A 21,535-nucleotide genomic window follows, 5' to 3' on the forward strand; every position below is an offset into this window, starting at 1 on the left:
ACATATGTATTACGTATTATATATCATGTTATTTTTGGTAATTTGAAATTATTAGTCTTATCACAACTAATATATTTACAACGACGAGTCAATGAAATATCAATTATCATAGGTACATTTATACCTATATCTATTATATCATAAATCATGTTTTTATAAAGCTAGGCACAACAAAAATACAAGGTGTCCGAGACAAATGTGACATAACTTAATTTTAGTTTATTATATTGGTTCTGTGCCGAATCATTAAGTATCTCAGTGGCCAGTAATAAGCCTATATATTAATTAATAGTCACTGATAATTATAAACTATATTATTACAGTAATACAGAAATATTTATTAACACTGATAGATTTCGGAGTCTCCAGAGGCTGGTCGATGACAAATCGTGGCCACGTTCGGCATAGACTCGTGTCTTTTCAACGCCAGCCATGCTCCAACCCGTGTCGAAAATGTCGTCGGAATGTGGAACTTTGCCGATCTCGGCTCTTCAAATATCCTCTTCATCTTTTCGCCTTCCGTCAACTGTAGAATAACTTGTTTATCGTTAGACGCCATCGTAGATTTATTATACGCTTAAGCGCGATAACAATATAACAATTAATACTGATAATGTATAGAACACAATACGCAAGTAGATGCTTCACGGTAGCTTAGCGAGTAAGTAGTGATCAATACGTCAAAATAATCTTCGAGGGACAAAAATAATTTATACTAGTCAAACCTATTGCAACGATGTTTTGTTGATTTTGTATGGGCCCGAAAAATATTAGGAACTCTATTAAATACCTACTATTATATATGCATACATTTCAAATTAAAAAAATAAAACCAAACGTTTTGATTATATGACCAAGACTACAAATATCTAATTGATGATTTACTTGAATTGACATGTTATCATACCTAATTGTGAATAACTTGTGAAAATGTGAACTAAAGAATTATCTCAGATAATTTATTGTATGTTTATCTGTAGATTTACCTTATGGCTTATAAAGTCTATTAAATATAAACAAAGTATCTTTATAATTAATATTACTTGCCAATACAATATTATGAAATCGGTAATAATAATATAGAATAAGGGGGACGAGGTGACCGAGTGGTCTGACTCTTCCGCTGCGACTCAGCCGGTCGCGGTTCGATCCTCGGCCACCGGGCGGCATTTTTCTCCGGACAAGTCGCGGTGACCGGAGAGCAAGTGCTGCCATCCCCCACCCCCGGGGCATGGCAGAAACCTACGGGTGCCCCATTCGAAATTCTGCCAAAACAAACACACACGTGTTCCCCCCTACCGTACCAAAAACATACAAACCATCAATACAAAAACCTACAGTACCTACTAATAGCTAATGGCCACAGTTGCCGGGCTCAGGATCAATTAAAAAAAAAAAAAAAAAAAAATATAGAATAAAATTAATATATTATTCTAAAAAAAAAAACCATATTTGCTAACAATATAAAAAGCACGTAAGGAGATGTCGCCCTGTTGTCCGATAGCCCACAAAGTGGGTCACTGTAATGAATGCTGTTGAATTTGAATTCAATGATATCAAATCATTGTATATGATAAACATTCTGAGCGTATACGCGTGGTCAGTCAGCCTATGATGTTATTATTATGATTTCAGTAATTTATTTTACTTTTAGGAATTAGTATTACAGTAGGTTAACTTAATTTTTGCTAAAAACAGTTATTACATATTTTGTAAGGTTAATTATGCCCATGTATTTTTTATAATTTTCAGCTGCTATTGTAACAAGAAACCGAGTGAATATCCAATTTTGCAAAAAATTTCAACTTCAAATGCTCATAAAAATTTAATTTCTTTCATACGAAACGGATAGACGAGAAGCAAGCATCTCAAACATTCTGTCAGAAGCCTTCCACCCGGACAACATAAAACATATTATAACCTTTGTTACTAAGTCCAACCATATCAATAATATTAATTAATATGTAAAAAATTTAGAGTTAAACTATTTGTTGCCAATGGCCATAGTTGCCGAGGCTTAATCCAAAAAAAAAAAATTTTATTTGACTACTCGGTAGACATTCTTTTTATTGCTAAAAGTAAAAAAAACTTATAAGGAATGTTTTATTACATTTTAAAATCTTAATTTTAAAAAGAATATTTTTTATGAATTTCGAACTCAAAATAATTTGCACATTTTTGTGATGATATTTTGTCTAAAGTCGAACATTAAATGATTAAAAAAAAAAATTGTGGCTTTGTATTTGTAATATTATAAATATATACAAATAAAATAAAATAATAAAATATTTTTCATCTGCTATTGCAACAATATATTAGGATATAGATCTATGGATACTACTTATAATATTTTAATAAATACAATATTATAAACACAACAACGTGTGGTATAAATCCCTATGGGTATATATAACTGCAGACAGTACGATTCGAATACAAATATCATACACATTTTCTATGTATTTAGCTGTACGCGATAACACTGCAGTGCAGAATAATATATAATATTTTTATTAATCGTATATTAATAATAAAACGTTCCCACGCAGTGCACATTCGACCGTTTAACATGGATCGTTAAATAATTGGTCCGGGTTTATCGTGGATATTATCGTATATATTAAAAGGTTAGCAATATGTAAGGTCTATATAATATATATATAGTATAATATGTATAATATAATAAATAAATATAATAATATATATATATATTATCTCTACCTATAAGGTTACCAATATATCAAAAGAACATCTGTTATGAGGTTTTGTGTATGCAATGGCCTTCGGACCTCCTCCCAAAAAAAAAAATATTATCTAGCCCAGCATCTACCGTCGGGTCTGAGACGTAATATTTACCAATTTATCACGGACAAGTGACTATAATTATTATACACTTGTATTATACACAAATATGTATTATATTTTACAAAGACAATACACAGTAAATCATATTGTTTAACGCACAACAATCGGCCGACTCATTGACGGATTCATTGAATTATTACGCAACTAAAGGGATAAAAATATATATTATCGGGCGTCAAGGTATATCATACTGCGTATGTCAATTAATCAAGAGTATAATATAGTAATGTGAGTACATACAGAGTGGCTCTTTCAACGGTAAACACGTATTATCTCTAAAAAAATATTAATGTTTTTCAGAATTGTATTTTGTTCGTCATAATTTGCAATTATCTCTTAGAGATAATATCTAAGGCATAAGTATTTACTATTTTAATATTGAAATATAATATGTGTATACATTGATGTAGTAATTAACTTCCTTAACGTAATTAACATACCGATATGGTTTAAACGACGTGTTTTGTCACTCGAGAATATTTGCATAAAATAATATAAATTTTTATTGTTCGAGTTCAATAACATAGGTAATTATTATATGGAACCCGTAGTCCTGTATTGTGTTGGGCATTTTTAATTATATTATTAAATAACCGGATGAATTACAATATTATTCTTAATTGAATAGATAATATTTAGTCATCGACAATTGTATTCTCAATTGTAAAGATGTTTTTTATATTTCATATATTTAAATGTGTTGGCATTGAGAATATCACATGCTATTACAAGTTTAAACAGCAAACAATTGTAAAGATTAAAGGGAATCTTAACGGATAATTAATTTTTAGAAAAAATAATTAAATTGAATAGTGAATAATTATTTATTTAGAATATCGATCTGATTTTCAATTAACTTAGTCTCAGAGTCATTTAATTATTATTTTGTTTTATCACGATGTGTATTCCATTAAGAGGAAGTCACACAAAAAATGTTGACACATAATTATTATTCTTAATTTTAATCAGAAAAATGGTACACCAATAGGCTTTTCCAAAATCTCCAGATTATAGGTATCTGAAGATTATGTGTTGAGGAAGCTTATAAATAATTGAGTTTTAACATTTTATTGTTAATCCTCCTAATTTATTGCAAATAGTATTTCATTTCGTAATCTTCTACACGTGTTCGATTTGGTTTCATTCATATCATTCTATTAAAAGTTTTATGACTCACTCTATTCAATGCACGTACTATATGTTAGTGAATAGGTATTTCTGCAGCTACGAGTAGATAACCAACGAACGTTTTCAACAGCTACAAATATTGTATTAGGCACACTAAACATGTTATATTACAATGTAAATATTATTATTGTTATACTACTTAGTTGCCGAAAATCAAACTGCGTATTAATTGGTGATATTTTTGTTATGCGGCGTATCATATTAGTATTATGATCGTGCTCCCAATTGAAACGATGTGTTCAACTTCCGCGGCACCTGTACAGAACTCTTTCCGTTTCCGGAAAAATTAAATAGATTGATGTTCACATAAAATTATGGAAACACGTCTCGGGACCTGAGAAAAATTCCGACATTGTGTTTTTTCCATTTTATTCAGCCGATTGTCTAAGCTGAGTCATGCCGTCTTCCGTGGGTTTCACGGTGTGTGCGTCACATAGACATCGCGATATTAAAGTCACTGCATTATTATATTTTAATTTTTAAAGATAATAATTGAGTGCAATTTTGCTGCAATAGTGCAATGGTAAATCGGTGAATAACCACGCCGATATAATATGGTCGTCGGCACGTAAACGTGGACACAAACAGCGTGTGAACGATTTGGAATAAGCGATTATTGTCCTAAAACGGCACGATTATAGTATAAACAAGAGCACACTGCCGTGGCGGACTGTTGTAGATTTTAGCGGTAAACCGTAATTATTTTAATTAGTCGAATACCTACGTCGTTCTCTGAATTCGCCGTTGTTCGATGTGCCAAATGCAAAACGCGTTATTGTTTCGCGTCACTATACTATTGCGCGAGTGTGTGTGTGTGTGTGTGTGTGTGTGTGTGTGTGTGTGTGTGTGTGGCGTGTGTGTTTTGGGAACGAAAAAATGTAGGCATGATACATAAGCGCTCAACCCGTAGAAATTGCTATCCGCGTTCTGCGTAAAAGGTTAAGCGCATTTGAACAATAGAACTTTTGTAGCGCGGGACTTTTAGAATAATTATACAACATTGTTTTACAAAAAAATAGAGTACAAAAATATAGTGTCGGGGGTTTTTTTTTTTATCATTTTATTTTTACACCAAATGCAAAAACATTTGAAAATTTTTTGTAATAACTTTCGAGTGCTTTTGTCTCCGCAAGAGTGGGAACACGTTTCAGATGAGCGGCAATAGCACCTACTACCCACATAGCACAATAACCTGCGGGTTGTCGTAGACCGCGTACCTGCCGCATAATAGGCATGTGTACTAGCTTTGGCTAGAATTTCGCAAAGCGTCGAGATAACAATAATAATATGTCTAAAGTTTCAACTCGCACGACTATTAAGCGAGTAGTTTGAGACTTCGAGTGTTCCGTATAATGTAATCTCGCAATAATTATCGTCGTATTGTCACAGCGCGGCTACAATATGTGATATTCGCGTGAAACAATCGTGTGTCGGGCGCCCGCGACCATTCAAACACTGCCGCAAGGACTTCGTATAAAGTTTGAACGTCTTCCAGTTATATTTGTCGCGTACTTGTAAGATTGTACATTAGCACACATTAACAGACATAATATGTCGGTGACGACATGACGACAGTGTATGCAATCCCTGAGGAAATCTCTCGTCAAATTTCGTCATTCCCACATTCGGCATTATGTTATTCAAATCTCTGTTCGCGAGTCTTATCATCGGAAAATGACGATATCATCACTCGAAACTTTTTCTAACTGCCGTTTTACTCAAGCAGTATGGACAAGCCGAATTGAGTCTAATACCGGATTCACACCAAAACTTTTCGTATATTCAACTTGAAGATTACGTTATACCGAAATTTTGTTAGATACCTAGGTATATATAATATTAAACATACAGAATACCCCCCGGCTCGGTACAGTGCGTAACCGAATTTATATTGTTTAGAATTTAGACGTTATATTTAACTTGTTTAAGGAATCCCTTTACAAAGAATAAAAAAAATAGTGGCTGGGTGATTGGCTTCAGTCATTAACGGGGTCTGATATCAAGCATCGGCTAGTTCTCGGATGGGTTTTCAGTGACGAATCATCACTCCACATAAATATCGTGTAGAATATATTTGTTTAATATGCATTTGATCATCTAATCAGGTACATTTAATAATTCAATCAAGTAAGTAAACTTTCAACTACAACATCGTTTTAAAATAATATACACTTGAAGGTATTAATGACTATTAATGGTATTGTGTATTAATGGCTATATTGATCATTAATCCTAGTGACCCTAACCAACTATTACTCATGAACCTCAGGTTGAAAACCACTGATAGTTTAAGATAATAGATAGCCCAATTGCCCAAGCTACGATCTATACTGCGGTTTCGGTATCAACTGCAGTGTGATTAATTTTTAATCTAGAACGATAGCATTTAATACTGGACTCAAGCTATTTTGAATTAAATTGATTATAAGAGTTTTTCAAAACTTAAGAACAGCCTGCAAAATTATACTTAGCTCTGAAACACAATTTAACTCGAAATAAATTTAATTAATATTTTATATAGTTGAAAATATCAACTTAGAACTATTTATTCATCCAGATAAAAATTATAAATTTAACTGACCAAACTTCTGAAAGTGATTCGATCATTGTCATAATATCTTATACTGTAACTCGCAAAAAAAGGTTCGTCCACTAAGATTATCTCAATTTCTTTGATGGGTTTAGATTTGAAATTTATCAGTCAATGAAACATACAATATTGTCTATGTGAAAAAAAACCGTTATACATTGACCCACCCAATTTTTCATAGACGTGAGGAAATTATAATTATTATTTCGTCTAGTGGTCAACATTTTTGTCGTCGTTTGATTTTTGAAAATATTTTTCAGACACCTTCAAAGTGTATTATTAGTGTGTTATTAAGATAATATAAGAGCCGAGTGCAATAATATAAAGTCTGACTTAAACAAAAATAACTGAACTGGTAGGTGAATTACATAATATGCAATGCATATTATGGAAATATATAAGTCGGTACTCAAAAAAGTTCACATAATTTACACTTGATATATACTAAGCCGATAATAATATAATAATTAATTATTTATATAATCTAATAATTAGACGATATAGTATGTATGATTGTCTGACATTGCCTTATAGAGTGTAACGTTTTTGGCAAAAACCGATATTAAAATTGAAAAAGTAAAAAAATCTCGGTTAAACAAACATTTTTGTAATTTTATTCTCTGTTTTATTTCGGCTGCTCGAAAAACACGTCCGGGAACTCGACGGGAGCTTTGGTGTAACGCTTATATATTGGGTTTTAAACGACCGTAGTGTGCATACACAACGCCTCTGAATGTGTGCATATTAAAAAAAAGTAGTTAGTGCGCATATACACACATGTACATTTTTTTTTTGTCGTCAACCGACCTTTTTAGGTTATTTTTTTCTAACGCGAGACACACCCTGTATGGACGGCACGACGGTATTTTTCCGCAGTTTATTATTTGCACGTCGTTTAAGCGATTCGTAAACGTTGCCAATGAATTATGGGCTGCGTAATATGCGCATAAAAGACCGGAGAAAAAACCCGTCGCCGGGGCACGTCCGTTCGCATTAATTTTTCCTTCCCAACACCCCGCAGCGAGGAGCTCAAACCTCTTCCGTCGTCGCTCACGCTATACGTACGCGCTCGGGCCGCTGTCTGCATCTCTTAGGGAATAAATCCGTGATCCGATCCCGCCGCCGCCGCCGCCGGTCTAAAACGGTTCACGAGATAAATCCCTCTAGAGATTCGCTCTCTTTCCCTCTCTCTCTCTCTCTCTCTCGTGTATGCATTTTTTAGCAGAGACCAAAACACCATGTACACCGTACATCTTCTATTATAATAGAGTTATGAATAATTTACATTTAGGTTTATCATAATAGTGTAGCATTCGACTGCCATTTGGCTGTGATCAACCATTCGCCAAATTTAAAAATGCTTACCACACATTGCAATATTACAAATATTTTAGTACCCCCTAAGGCCCTAACCATCATAATTTCAGTCAGACGATCAAAATAAAAAATTACATCGGAACTTTTCGGACGTCAGAACTGAAGTATATCATCCCGATATATATATACTATAAAACAATATTTTACAGATACAGTGAAACCTCCCTTAACGGAACCTCTAAATTGAGGACATTTCCAAATAAAGTACAAAATTTCAGTGGCCGAGAATGACTGGTATTTAGAGGTTTTACTGTATATCATAATCTAGATCAGTGTTTCCCAAACTGTGATCAACGTACCCCTACGGGTCTTATTTATATCAAATAATCATTATTTATTATTATTAGGTATTTGTATTACGGGGTCCGCAATTATTTTTACTTTACTCTAAGGAGTCCGGCAAAAGGAAAATGTTAGGAAACGCTGATCTAGATGGAATCACATGAGCGACTACTGCAATAGCCAAGAATCAGTCAAGACGTATTTAGAATTTACGTATTAAGATTAACCTAAGGCTTTTAACATAATGCCCCTCTATTACGATGATGTATATATTAACAATATTGAATCTTAAAGTGTATACGAAAAATCTCTTTAATAGAGTTTGTCACTTTTCACTTTTAGTGTTTGGATAACGGAGTAGGTACTCGTAGACGAACACATAAACTTTTCACTAAATTGAATTACAATTAGGCGTTTCATGTAAGTACCAAAAATACACTCAAAGTTGCTTTCAAGTACATATTGAGTCAATATTTTAGACTATATCGCTCATTTTTAATTTCATTATATAAATCTTCTGAAATGTTCATTGAAAATGTTTGACAACCAAGCGTCCTGGGAATAATAAATGTTCACTATAATTCTAGGGTTTAGTATATTGTAAGCACCTAAAATTAATAGACTAGGTATCAATATGGTACCGTTATAATTGTGTACTTAATAGCTCATTATTCCTACTGTTCAACAGTAAAAATAAAACGAAATTGAACAAAAAAGACTAAAAGTACAAAAAAAAACTTTTAAAATAAATATGTTACATCAGTTTTTCCATGTGTCTTATTACATTTTACATTTTATTCTTTGGGTAAATTGCCGAAAGGCTATAAACAGTAAAGAAATTAACAGTAATAGTTTAAAGTTTAACAAATTTTATCATTTGATGTTTTTTCTTTTTTTTTAATTTTTTTTATACTAACAATTTTTGGTGTTTGTTGGAATAACGTTACCCCGAATTTTCGTGCAGATCAATGAAAAATAATTTGAAACAATAAAATATAAAATACATTATATACATCATACGTGAAAAACGGGAAATGCGGTTAGTGTGCACGGTCAAAAGAACTGAATAACACCATGACGATGCGGACTTTTCCATACATATATATATGTGATGTTCCTCTGGCATCGTGGCTCAGGGGCTCGATAAATATTGATCGGCTGTCGACTGACAAAACGGGGGAGAATAAAACAAAAACCAGACTGAAAATATTTTGGCGAGATATAACACACACATAACTTTCAAAATGGACTTCGTAAGGTATATGGTATACACGTAGACTATTGAAAAACAAGACGTCTATAGTGAAATACGCATCGAGACCTCATCGTGCAAGTCATCTTTTCAACGAGTAATAAAAAATTAATACATTAATATGTGTGTGTGTGTGTGTGTGTGCGTATGCCCGCACCCATATCACTGAGGGTGTTTCCGATTTCCTTGATTTTCTAAAAGACCGCAAACTCGCATCGTTTGAAATTCAATTGTGACTTATGTCATTCAAATAAACATATATCTTTGTGACAACTGACAAGAACGTGTTTTTGACAGTTACGCATACCTCCATATCTGAAAGTATATTATAAATTATAATATTAAACGTATTTTGTTTACAAAAACCAACGCTGCAGTGGTGTGTTTCAAGTGTCGCTCGATAACTAATTATTAATTATACGGTAGTGCAATTTTGTATCGCCGACGCAATATATTTTAAGGAAATGTAAGTATTTACACTTTATACATGTGTATACAACGCGTGCATATAATATGGATTCACTGATGTCGCCGACGCCACCGTCGAAATGGTTTTCCTAAAAACTACAACCAAATGTTCTGTCTTCTAGGTAAGATTAGGTGTACCCTAACGAATTATTTGTTTTTGAAAAAAAAACTATTTCTTTAAAAATGGTATAAAGCAGTAGTTATCTCGGCAGTGTCAAAAACACAGTATACAATTGAATTCTGTAATAATTTATTACAAGGTATTCTTATTATTTCACTAACCCATGTTTTTAAGTCATAATAACATGACCGTATTGTTTATTTGATATTTGATTTTCTTAGACCCAACACCAATAATTATAAAAGCATGTTTTAAAGTTCCTTAAAGTTTGATGATTTTAAATGGCCAATTCATGTTAATATTATCTCACGAGGAGAATTAATAATTTTCCGTTAAGTATTCAAATAATTTAAACTTTCAGCGGAAAGTTGGTGAATAACACCGAGAAAGGATTAAAATGTTCTGGAGATTTTAAAAATAATAATATAACGTATGCAGATGGAGATTAAGAAAACAAAAATAGGAAATAAGCTTAAAATCAAAAATATCATGAGCTACACAATCCTAAGTTATGACAAAAAATTACCCTCTAATCATTGTTTCAATGCTAAACTCAAATTTTGCTCATTTGATTATAATGTAAACCACAATAGCAACACAATATAGTCAAAACGTGAGTGTAAAATAAACGGACCCGAAATCTAGCTGGTGCTGGCCGATTAATAATAATATATTATGATGACGCTGGCTAGTAATAAACAATGTTTTGTTTTAAACAATCAACGACGCCCTAGGACGAAATTCTAAATCTGTTCACTTTTATTTTATTTTTCTGACCGTTACTCACACCAAAAAACCTGTCAATTCCAAAATGGCCGAATCATATAACAATGAAACCGCCATCGACGTCGGAGCCACTTTAAATGGCTTGATTAAGATCACGAAACAAATAGACTACCTAACGATGGAAAACCAGTTAGGCGTTTTCGACCACTACGACGAAGATCCGACAGTCGAAGATCTGGCTTTACTTCTAAGTTATGCGAAAAAGTTCGTGGGAGGCGACGAACCGTCGTTCATAATCACCAAACCGGACGAGGACTCCAGCAATGGACCGGCAGAGAAGATTATAGAAGACGAGGTAGTCGCACCCGTGGAGCTGCAGGAAGTGGACGTAACAGCGAAACTTGACGATGCGGTGGGCGTCTTGCCAGCGAAGGGAACTGAAGTCAGAAATAGTTTTGGGGACTTGATCGGTTGGCTGGACCCGGGGTCAACGAAAACAACACGCGCACCTCCTAGCTCGCGGACGACGGAGCTCGTCTCCGCAGCTTGGAGAGGTATCACGGGTGCCGTACGCGCGATGTGCTGTTGTACCCCGAAGTGAAGGCGTCCGAGAGTTCCCCCCCTCGCCGAGGGCAGCAGACAAGGCAAAGAGAAGTGGGGTCGAGTAAAGGTACGTGAAAGTGCACTTCTAGGGTGATGGGCGGTAAGTCACCATACACGTTCTACGACCACCGACGGTGGTATGACGGGTTAGCAGGCGTTGCGAGTTCGAGGACAACGACACGCGAGACCCTCTGGCGGCGCGGCGGACGTCCGGCTGCTTCGGTCGCGAGTGAAGACGATGACATGACGTTAACGGCGACGGCGACTATCTGTACCAGCGAGGGCATCGACGCCGCCCCGCGGTACCAATGACGACTGCAGTGCTGCACGAAGACGACTAGTGCCGGAAACGGCGAGGACCACAGAGCTCCCTCCGAGCTTAGGTCACCGCTTTCGCCGGCACGACAGTCGACGTCTTCAGCACCTGCAGGACCGTCAAGCGCATAACACTGCGCACTAGCCGCTCGTCGCCAACCGTCATCCTCGTCGTCCATCTCGCGGCCGTCGTGGCCGGGCTTCGTCCGCTGCCATGGTCGTCTGCGTCCCGAGCAAACGCGCCCGCGACACTCATCTGCCCCGGAGGACCGGCCTGGAGAACTGTGTTTTGGTGACCAGTGGCCATTAACTTGCCGACATCATTGAACCACCCGCTCGCCATCACGTACCCCCCACTTCACTTTGTCTTGTCTGATGCCTTTTTTTTTTTAAAGTTATATTGTTTATATTGTTTTTTGCAATTTTTTGCTTTGCTCCTCTTCTGTGCTTTTTTCAATTTTCGGCATACAACCATTCAAAATCTTGCAATTTCTTACGTTGCACCTATACTGTGTTTTTTTTTCAATTTTCGGCTTACAACCATTCAAAATTTTAATTCACTTTCGTAGAGTGCTTTACTCTCGTATAATGTTATTTAAACATACAATTATTGTAAATTGTTCAATAATAAAGAAATTTGTTTACACAGTAAAACGTTGTTTTTTATTGTTCGTATTAAAAAGTACGATTTTATTTTTTTTGACAGAATAATGGACTATAAAAAATATTAACCAACAATATTGTTATATTATATACTAAATATCATTAAAATATATCGAAGGTCTTGGCTACATGAAAGTAAGTTTATCGGTGTAGTAAGATTTATCCTGCCTCAAAACATGACACCAGGCACAAAAATCAATACATTAATCGCTTGACTCAGAATCGTATATAATAATACTAATAACTAATAAGTAATAACTATTTTTTGTGTTTTTTTTTAATCAGCACCACGTAGATAAATTGTTTTCGTAAAAGTGTAGGTACTTAGAGTAAAGCTACTAGAGTCTGACGAGTGACGATCGAATCTGCACACGTTGTCCATTGACAAATAGTGCAATACATTTGACATTTAAATAAATAAAGAAATTGAAATTAAAAAAATAAAAATACTTGTATACCTAAGCTATAATAACCTTTGTTGTAGAAAATTGATTAATAAAAAAATATGTCTTGAAACAGCTCAAAACGAGTCAAAATATTTTAAGAAGTATAGGCGAATCATAGAAAATCACAAAATAAACATATATTGCAAATTGTCAAGATTCTGCTGTCATTAGTTTTAAAATTATAACTACAAATATATAAGAAAATCGCTCCATGAGAAATCGAGTAAATATCCATTGTTGTACAAATCTGAACTCATAAATATTTAATTTAACTTTCCGGTAGACATTTTTTTTTTTTTTGATAAAAGTAGACAAACTTTGGAGAAATCATATAATAAGTAGGTATATCTAATACCTATAATAATGGTATGGTCATCTTGGCTCTTACAACGTATTGTATTAAATGCATAATCGTGAATCATAAAAATACCTATACAGGTACTCACGTCATGACATGTAGTCACTTATAATATTAAACGTATTTGGTTTACAAAAACCAACGCTGCAGTGATGTGTTTCAAGTGTCGCTCGATAACTATACGGTAGTGCAATTTTGTATCGCCGACTTAGACTTAATATATTTTAACGAAATGTATGTAATTGTATAATGTAACATCTCTGCAATAAATGTATATAATAATTATTTTTATAATTCAATTTTATAAACGTTATATTGTTGCTCCGTGTATGTAGATAAGCGTTGTCTGTATATATTATAAACTATAACAGTAAAAGCACAAACGAGAAACCTAAAAAAAATGTTAAAGCTTTTAGCTTTGATACATTTTTAAAAATAATATTAAAATTTTTCCCAACAATACACAGAAACTTTCCATTGCTGTACTAACAGTATCTTTATTTCGTTCCTTATAACTACACTAAAAAAGAAGAAAATCTTCTTTGAATTTTCGTCTTAGTTTTAATATTTCAACTAATCAAAAATAATAATGTGAAGGATGAAAGTAATATACGTATGTTCAAAATGTCATTAAAAAAAAGTTTACAGGTAATAATTAATAATGAATAATACATAAATGTGTACCATTTATTATGTTTCTGCATATGTATAATAAACTGTGCAATATATATTCAATATTACTTATTATCTAATAATAACAAATAAATTTTGTAATAAGTAGTACCTACTTTTTTTCAGATGCATATATTTACTGCTTGTCACAACTATTTTTAAGAATATTATTATTGTTATTGCTGTTTTAAAGATATCTAATAAAGTTATTGTTATTTTTTGAGGTATGTATACCATGAAAAAATGTTCACCTTTCAAATTCGCTCAAATAAATAAATTTATTCACAGAAGTTATTGAGGCCACTTCTTTTGTTTTCTCTTGGATAATTATTTATGTATGCGGGTAATAATAATATATTCATCAAAGTCAACTGTCAATGAATGTAATTAATATTAGCAGTAATTGTACATCGCCTGTAACCTGTAAATATGTAAATATTATATTAGCATATTATTATCATGCATGTGTACACACATCAAGTCAATAATGATAAAAAACAGATTTGTTGTTTTATAAATTAAATTTGTCAAATATTAGATACTAATAAATTATATACAGTATCAAATATCAATCATCAAAATATTGTAATTATTTTGTACTTCTATATTTTTGTAACATACAAAATACTACAAAATATTTAGGTGCGATATATACTTTTAGTGTTATTTAATACAATACTATTGTCTATAATATAATGTTATACAATTATGTTGTACGGCACTATCTGCGTGTATAATTGAATGTATAAACTGTAAACGTCACAGTATTTTCCCGTAAAACCACGTGAAGTTAGAAAAAATAAAAACATTTTTTATGATAGAATAGTGAAAGACGTCATAATAAGTGTTTTAACGGGTGCATAACGGTGGTATTCTGCATTTTCTGAACCATATTTTAATATAATGATATTAATTTTGGTCTCGATAAAAGATAAATTATACCTACATTAAAACTCACCAAGAGACAGTGAATGTCAGTCGTATACCGGCCTCGATGTTTGTTCTACTTCACGTCGTCCAAGCCGTGAAACACTACTGATGGACCGAACTGGATAAAGACGGCGACGAGACCGGACGCGGAAATAGCTGCCTCTTCACTACTCGTTGGTTCGTAGACGCAAAAACGATCCACTCGCAAAATTTGGTCTGTAGTTTGCCGCATAGACTCAGATCTCAGACATCAGACTGTCTGTGAGTCTGTGACCATAATTTAATTGTGTTTGTCTGAGTTTTATCATCTCGAAACCAACTGACAGTTTTCTCGTTCATCTTATTATATTATTTAAAATATACATAGGTGTATAATGTATTAATGTGCATTATCGTTTTTATTCCTCGCTAGTTAAACACTAAAACGTATAATCCCGTATGGCCGTGTGAACATACATTTAATGGTATGTGTTACATTTCACCCACAAATGATGGCGATTGCACAAAAGAACAAGGATGCTGGCGGGAGCTTGAACACACCCAACTTAAATTTATACACCCCAAGTTCCTTGTCTATATAATTGAAAATACGTACCTTGTCTTAACAAATGTGATTTAATTTTTAAGAATTTAAATTAACTTAATTCACTTCACATTTTTGCTCTTATTTTGCATTCCAATTGTATTTTATTATTAATATTGTGTTAAGCTCTATATTTTATTGCTAGGGCTAGGGTACTACTGATTATAGAGAGTTTGATATTTCGGGAGGGCTCAAGCCGTTCAGCCCCCTAACTACGTTACTGTAAACACATATTATGCTGACCTAAACGCAGAAAGTTTTGCTTAACAATCTATAAATATAAAAATGAGTATAAGTTTAGCCATCTAAAAGGCTTACAGACTTCAAAACAACAAATTTAACACATAGGTCCATTACAGTGACTTACTCAATGACGAGGTTGAATCGACACTTACTGAACATCAAAGTGGTTACCTACTTTCCCCTTTTTAAATTTTTTTTTTTACTTTTGAGTTTTGATACATTTATGTTTTTTTTCATAGTTGAAGCTCTAAATCGAATGTAAAAATCATGAGCTTTCGGTCTCTCAAATATTATTCATTTTTTTTTTCATTTTTAAAAGCGACTGTATAGTGGAGTTTATTTTAATGTTATATAATTCGAAATAAAAATGGTATAAGTATTTAGTATAAGGATAAATGTTGAAGGATTATTAAGTTGTATATTAATAATAATGCCGTACAGTGTACGTAACATTTGGATTTTATATTACCATACCAATGTATAAGATGTCTAGTATTCTTCCATTTGTACCGAAATATAACGTTCTAATAAAACCATTAAAAAGCTATAAAGTTATCACGTAAAAGAGCAAAAAACAAATTGGAAAATATTGTATAAAATACCTTTTTCGATTCAGTGCCCTATTTTAAGCATAGGTATACATACATGCGCTGAAATGTTTCGTTTATAAAGTTTTGAGTTGCAGAGAGAGAAAAAAAAACTCACTTGAATGGGATTATTAAATTTGGTATGAAAGGTGGTTCCCGTATGATTTTTTGTGCCATTAATCATTCGTATTAACATACTAGGCAGAGAATTTGTTTTTATCCTCAATTTCGTAACACGTCGAAAAATTAAAAAGCGCAACGTTCTGGCATTCAGAAAAATATATACATCACCGTGTAGAAAAAAAACATGAAAAATTCCAGCGGTGTTCTCACACAACCACATAATGTAATATAAATATAAATACTTAATATAGGTATGATCAAGGTAAGTTAACTTTATTTTCAAGAATAAAATATATATTTATGCATTGATTAAGCACCTATAATACATGTTATGATAAGTAATATCATGATGATAACTGCGTTGACGTCTAAAACATACAATAAATCAGACGGAATATTTTTCATTAAGACGATACGAGTAGTAATTTAAATAAATAATATTGCTAATGCACTTACTGAGCTCGTAAAGTTTTCGTAGTACCAAAATACACCATTAGTTAAAACAACTTTACGACCAAAACATAAAATAATACATCAATGTTAACGATAACGTAAAATGGGGTAATGTTAATTATTTTATATTACCATCGTGTAATATTATTTATATAATATTCCATAGTAAAAGTTACTTTAATAATTAAAAAAATTAAATCCACCCAAGAACAACATAAATTGACGATTTTATACACTTATAAATTAGGTATAACACTGTATAAGCTTACTTACAGAATAAAGATTTTACGTATCAAATAAAAATATACATTACTACATATTATATTTCAGTTATAACTACAGTTTTGCTTGTTTCACAACGATTAACAAAACAAAAGGCTGTTTTAATTGACTGGACTGTTATAGTCTTGTAATATTTTTTAACTTATAGTAATCTTTTTCTATTAAACAATTCAATCTGTTCTAGAATCTGAATAAAATTGTAATATACAATCCAAAGTAAATAATACACTATATAAGTACCTACTATACAGTAATAATCATAGTGTGTTGTATACTAGTATGATATTTAATGTTTTAATTATCATTTATACATACAATTTTAGTTTTAATAAATAATTATACCATCAATTTCTCAACGTGTATAATATTATGATCTCGTCTTGGGTGCTTGAGTTTTCAAAACAATAAAATACAGCACACATTTTGACAATCTTATAAGTACTAATTTGATCTTCCCTCAGTTTTAAGAAATAGTTTATTATTATATAATACTTTACTTAAACTATTTATAAAAATATATTAACTTATAACTATCAACACTTATTCCCAAGTTTGAACTTATTTATTGCTAACAGTGAATCAATCATATTCACCGAATTACTAATGAATTATGAAATGATAATGATAGGTATTACTAATAATAGGTATGAAATAATAAATCAAATCAATGTATGTATTGATATCATAACCTAGTATTGAACTATATTATCACTAAAACGTTATAATTAAACAAATATGAAATAGACAATTATCGCCGGGTTTTAAAAATTGATAAGCACCGGTAAACTATAGTATGCATAATACAAAAAGTCTGAGCGACCTATAAGGTTGAGAGATTATAATATACACCGAAATCTTTCTGGGTATTTAATACATAAGTAACAGAGCGTCAAACAACTAATTTCCAAATCTAATTTCAACGAACAATGGGAAAAAATGTAAGGACGGATAATTAATAATTGTTATCTACATAAGGACTAATGCGAGATGGCTTTCCGAAGTTTGTATAAATTATGTATAATATATGGGCCAACGACAGTTGACCAGTCAGCTGTACTCGTATAGATGATCACCAACGCTACCTATACATATATACCTATATTCAAACATAATGTACATTACCAACATGCATAATCAACCATATAAATTATAATAGTAATAATCCACATACCTGTGTGCCATGGTGGACGGCGGTCGGTTATCGCGTTGGAATTTTTTCGTTTTTTCGCTTGTACGGTTCGCACTCGCTCTGTATACACACCTCGTTATGTATAAAACGGCTGCCAATATGATCACATTAATATTAGTTAGGTGCAATGTATGGCGGTGGTGTGACACGATGTAACCGGCCTCAGGTGGAGGGACGGACTGCAGTTCTGCTCGGAAGAGTAGGAGAAAAGACAAAGACCTTTTTTGTCACGGAGCGAAATCACCACCACTGTACCACGAACAGTGTCGCACGTACCGGTCTCGAGAGCGGATACGACTCCTCATCCCGCGCACGCGCGTGAAATCCACTGCGTATTACATTATACCTAATCGGTTTGAGAAACGACATTAATAGGTAACTAATATACAAACGGTCGACGGACATGGATAGTGCAAGATCCGCACGCCACTCGTTGGCAGTGGCGACGATAGTCGGGCTGATCGCGCTGAGCTGTGCGGCCGCGGTGGGCGGCGGAACCGGACCGAGTCCAGGTAACACCGCCGCCTCCGGCGCGTCGTCGCTACTGACCAAATTACCGCAACCGCAGTTACCGAAATTTCCGGTGATCTATACGTACGGGAAACACCGGTCGCCGCGGCCACCTACGACGAATCCTCCGACTTCTCCGGGCAACAAACAGCAACAGTCGCAGCGACCACCTCAGCAACAGCTATCACAGCAACCATCCAAGCCGCAGCCACAGCAACCATCCAAGCCGCAGCCACAGCAATCATCTAAGCCACAGAAGCGGCCGCAAAAACCGACGGTGGACGAACGGCCGGGTGGACGAGATCCGTACCAGTCGTCGGCAAACGCATCCGTGACGACTTCGCCGAGACCGAAATTGGAGACGACCACCCAAGACCGCGCCATCATCACGGTGCCTTTAAAAGCTTGCCCCGATGGTCAACGGATGGGCCCCGACCGGAACTGCAGACCGGACTTCCCCGACCCCGAGGGTGACCAATCCAAATAGTCGACCGACCGAACTACGCCACTATTAAGTGAATGCACTATGCTTCGATACTGCAATTATTTTTACTCGATTTATTTTACAGGCATATTATTGTTTATACCATCCTTTACTAAGTGTAATATATACGTCATAATCATATCATATAAATGTATTGATATTTTGTTTATATTCAGTGTAACCCACGCTTTTTCAGTTCAAAAACGTTTAAGCATGACGAATTATAAATGAACGAAATAAAAAATTTTAATCACTAGAATTTTGATAACAATTTATTGCCATATCACTATCGCCTACAACAAGTCCTGCACGACACTGCCGTTTCCGAATATTCTGCAAACATTCCAGTAGGTAATATACAATATTCACGTTCCATTGGCCGTGGTTTTCAAGGCGTACATCAATTAATAATCAAAGTCGTTATTAAATTTAATCCAAAGTAAATCCCCTTCCCCCCCCCCAAAAAAAAAAAAATCAGCTAATAAATATCCGCTTGCACCTTGTGCATGATTATACATTAAAGTTTACTATGCATCTAGGACCCTCGTCTGCACGATTATTATAAAATAAATCTTATAATATTAGAACTACCGACTGGCCAAACATGGAATAATAAAAGTACACTGCAGTTTTGATACCCGCTGGTGCACTCAATGACACGCGCTACTCCAACTATTTCAAGGTTCATTATACGCACACATATATGACGTATATTTGCGTACTACGATTCGACTGCGACGTCGTTCGTGAAAATCGTCATCCGACAATAATGACATAATCTTTACGGCGGGACGTCACTACCTTCGTGCAGTTGCCGAATCGGATTCTTAGAAATCATTTTCAGAGTGTTGACGTAGGTACCATATTGTATACAATAACATTCAACGTGTTTAAAAATACGTATTCAAAAAACCCAGCAATGTGTTGGGAACAAGCAATGTTCCATGTGCAAACTGTACAGCCCACATGCGGTGGTGACAAAAAAAGCTTACAAATATCTGTAGATGGTTCTCAGGTCTGGAATACCCCCACCTCCCCTCACTAAGAGACATATGACAGTATTGGCATTAAGTTGTAGACTGTATTTGATGTTAATGTAAATATTGCAATAATAATATTTGACAATATTAAATAGGTTCAAAACAAAAATGTATATATTATAATTTATAATTTGGAGACGAGAATATCCAGAAAAGTCTAATCGTTCTACACTAGCCTGTTCTGTGGTAATGTTAACTACATATTGTAATGTATATCAGTACAAATATTTCTGCGACATCTTTGTAGTATTGCGATCTATATTGGCCATGTGATATTCATCAATTTATAATCTCATAAAAACCAAACTCTGTAAATTATTATTAAAACGTGACTTTTTAAAATTAATTTTGAATATTTTTCTAAACCCACATCACACAAACGTACGCTGATTTTATTTGGTTTGATTAGAGTAGTATACTTTACGTCTAAACTATATTTTTTTTCAATCAAATAAAAAATTAAGAAAAAAATATAGATACGTATTGTGTTTGATAATACATATCTGCAACAATAACTCAGTTGAGTTACAGTATTTTATAACATTTATGAAAAAAAAATGAATATTGTAAATTATATTAACCATTTAATATAGCCATATAGGTAACAGTCGTTATGATTTTACACGATTACCTGTATATTATAATATGAGCTCGCCAAACAATGAAGAGTAACAATATATTTTGTGACGCATCCAATTCGGTGTATTCATCAGCTAGGTATGTATGTCTACTTTGATTTCATTTTTTAGCGATGGATTTATAAATATCTTTGTATATCAGTTTATAGTTTCAGACAACTAAAACAAGTGATAAATGCAATGCAATATGTACTCCTAAGATTTGATTAATTATGGCTATAACAATATATCCACGAACAAACCATCTGAGTGAAAATAATATAATAATAAGTCATTTAACATTTAAGATTAATTATAGCAGATAATTCTATGACGTGATTGAGAGTTATAAGTTATAACTACAAGGTTATAGACTATAGTGTAGTTGAATTAGGAAAGTTTATAATATGGTAGTAACAAACATTCTTATTATAATAATACTTACAAAAGTTGATTACAATCGTAGATAAAATATTTTAATGCTCAATAAAAAGAAAATAATATACAGAGACGCAAAATACTATGACAAATTTATTGTTGACAAGAAATTTTATTTTCTACATCAACA

General features: G+C 33.5%; 1 protein-coding gene across 1 annotated transcript; it reads left to right on the plus strand.

Annotated features, from left to right (window-relative positions):
* The first annotated feature begins 18,321 nt into the window (after positions 1-18,321).
* On the plus strand, positions 18,322-19,569 carry LOC111031722 (pollen-specific leucine-rich repeat extensin-like protein 2). The gene has a single exon (XM_022311783.1). The coding sequence runs from the start codon at positions 18,720-18,722 to the stop codon at positions 19,311-19,313; it is 594 nt and encodes a 197-aa protein (XP_022167475.1). The 5' UTR covers positions 18,322-18,719; the 3' UTR covers positions 19,314-19,569.
* Positions 19,570-21,535: the final 1,966 nt, after the last annotated feature.

This window comes from Myzus persicae, unplaced genomic scaffold, assembly GCF_001856785.1.
Source record: "Myzus persicae strain clone G006 unplaced genomic scaffold, MPER_G0061.0, whole genome shotgun sequence".
Lineage (NCBI taxonomy): Eukaryota > Metazoa > Arthropoda > Insecta > Hemiptera > Aphididae > Myzus > Myzus persicae.

What these genes read in the sequence shown, in the direction of transcription:
- LOC111031722 (XM_022311783.1), top strand. Translation starts at nt 18,720, where the DNA reads ATGGATAGTGCAAGATCCGCACGCCACTCGTTGGCAGTGGCGACGATA.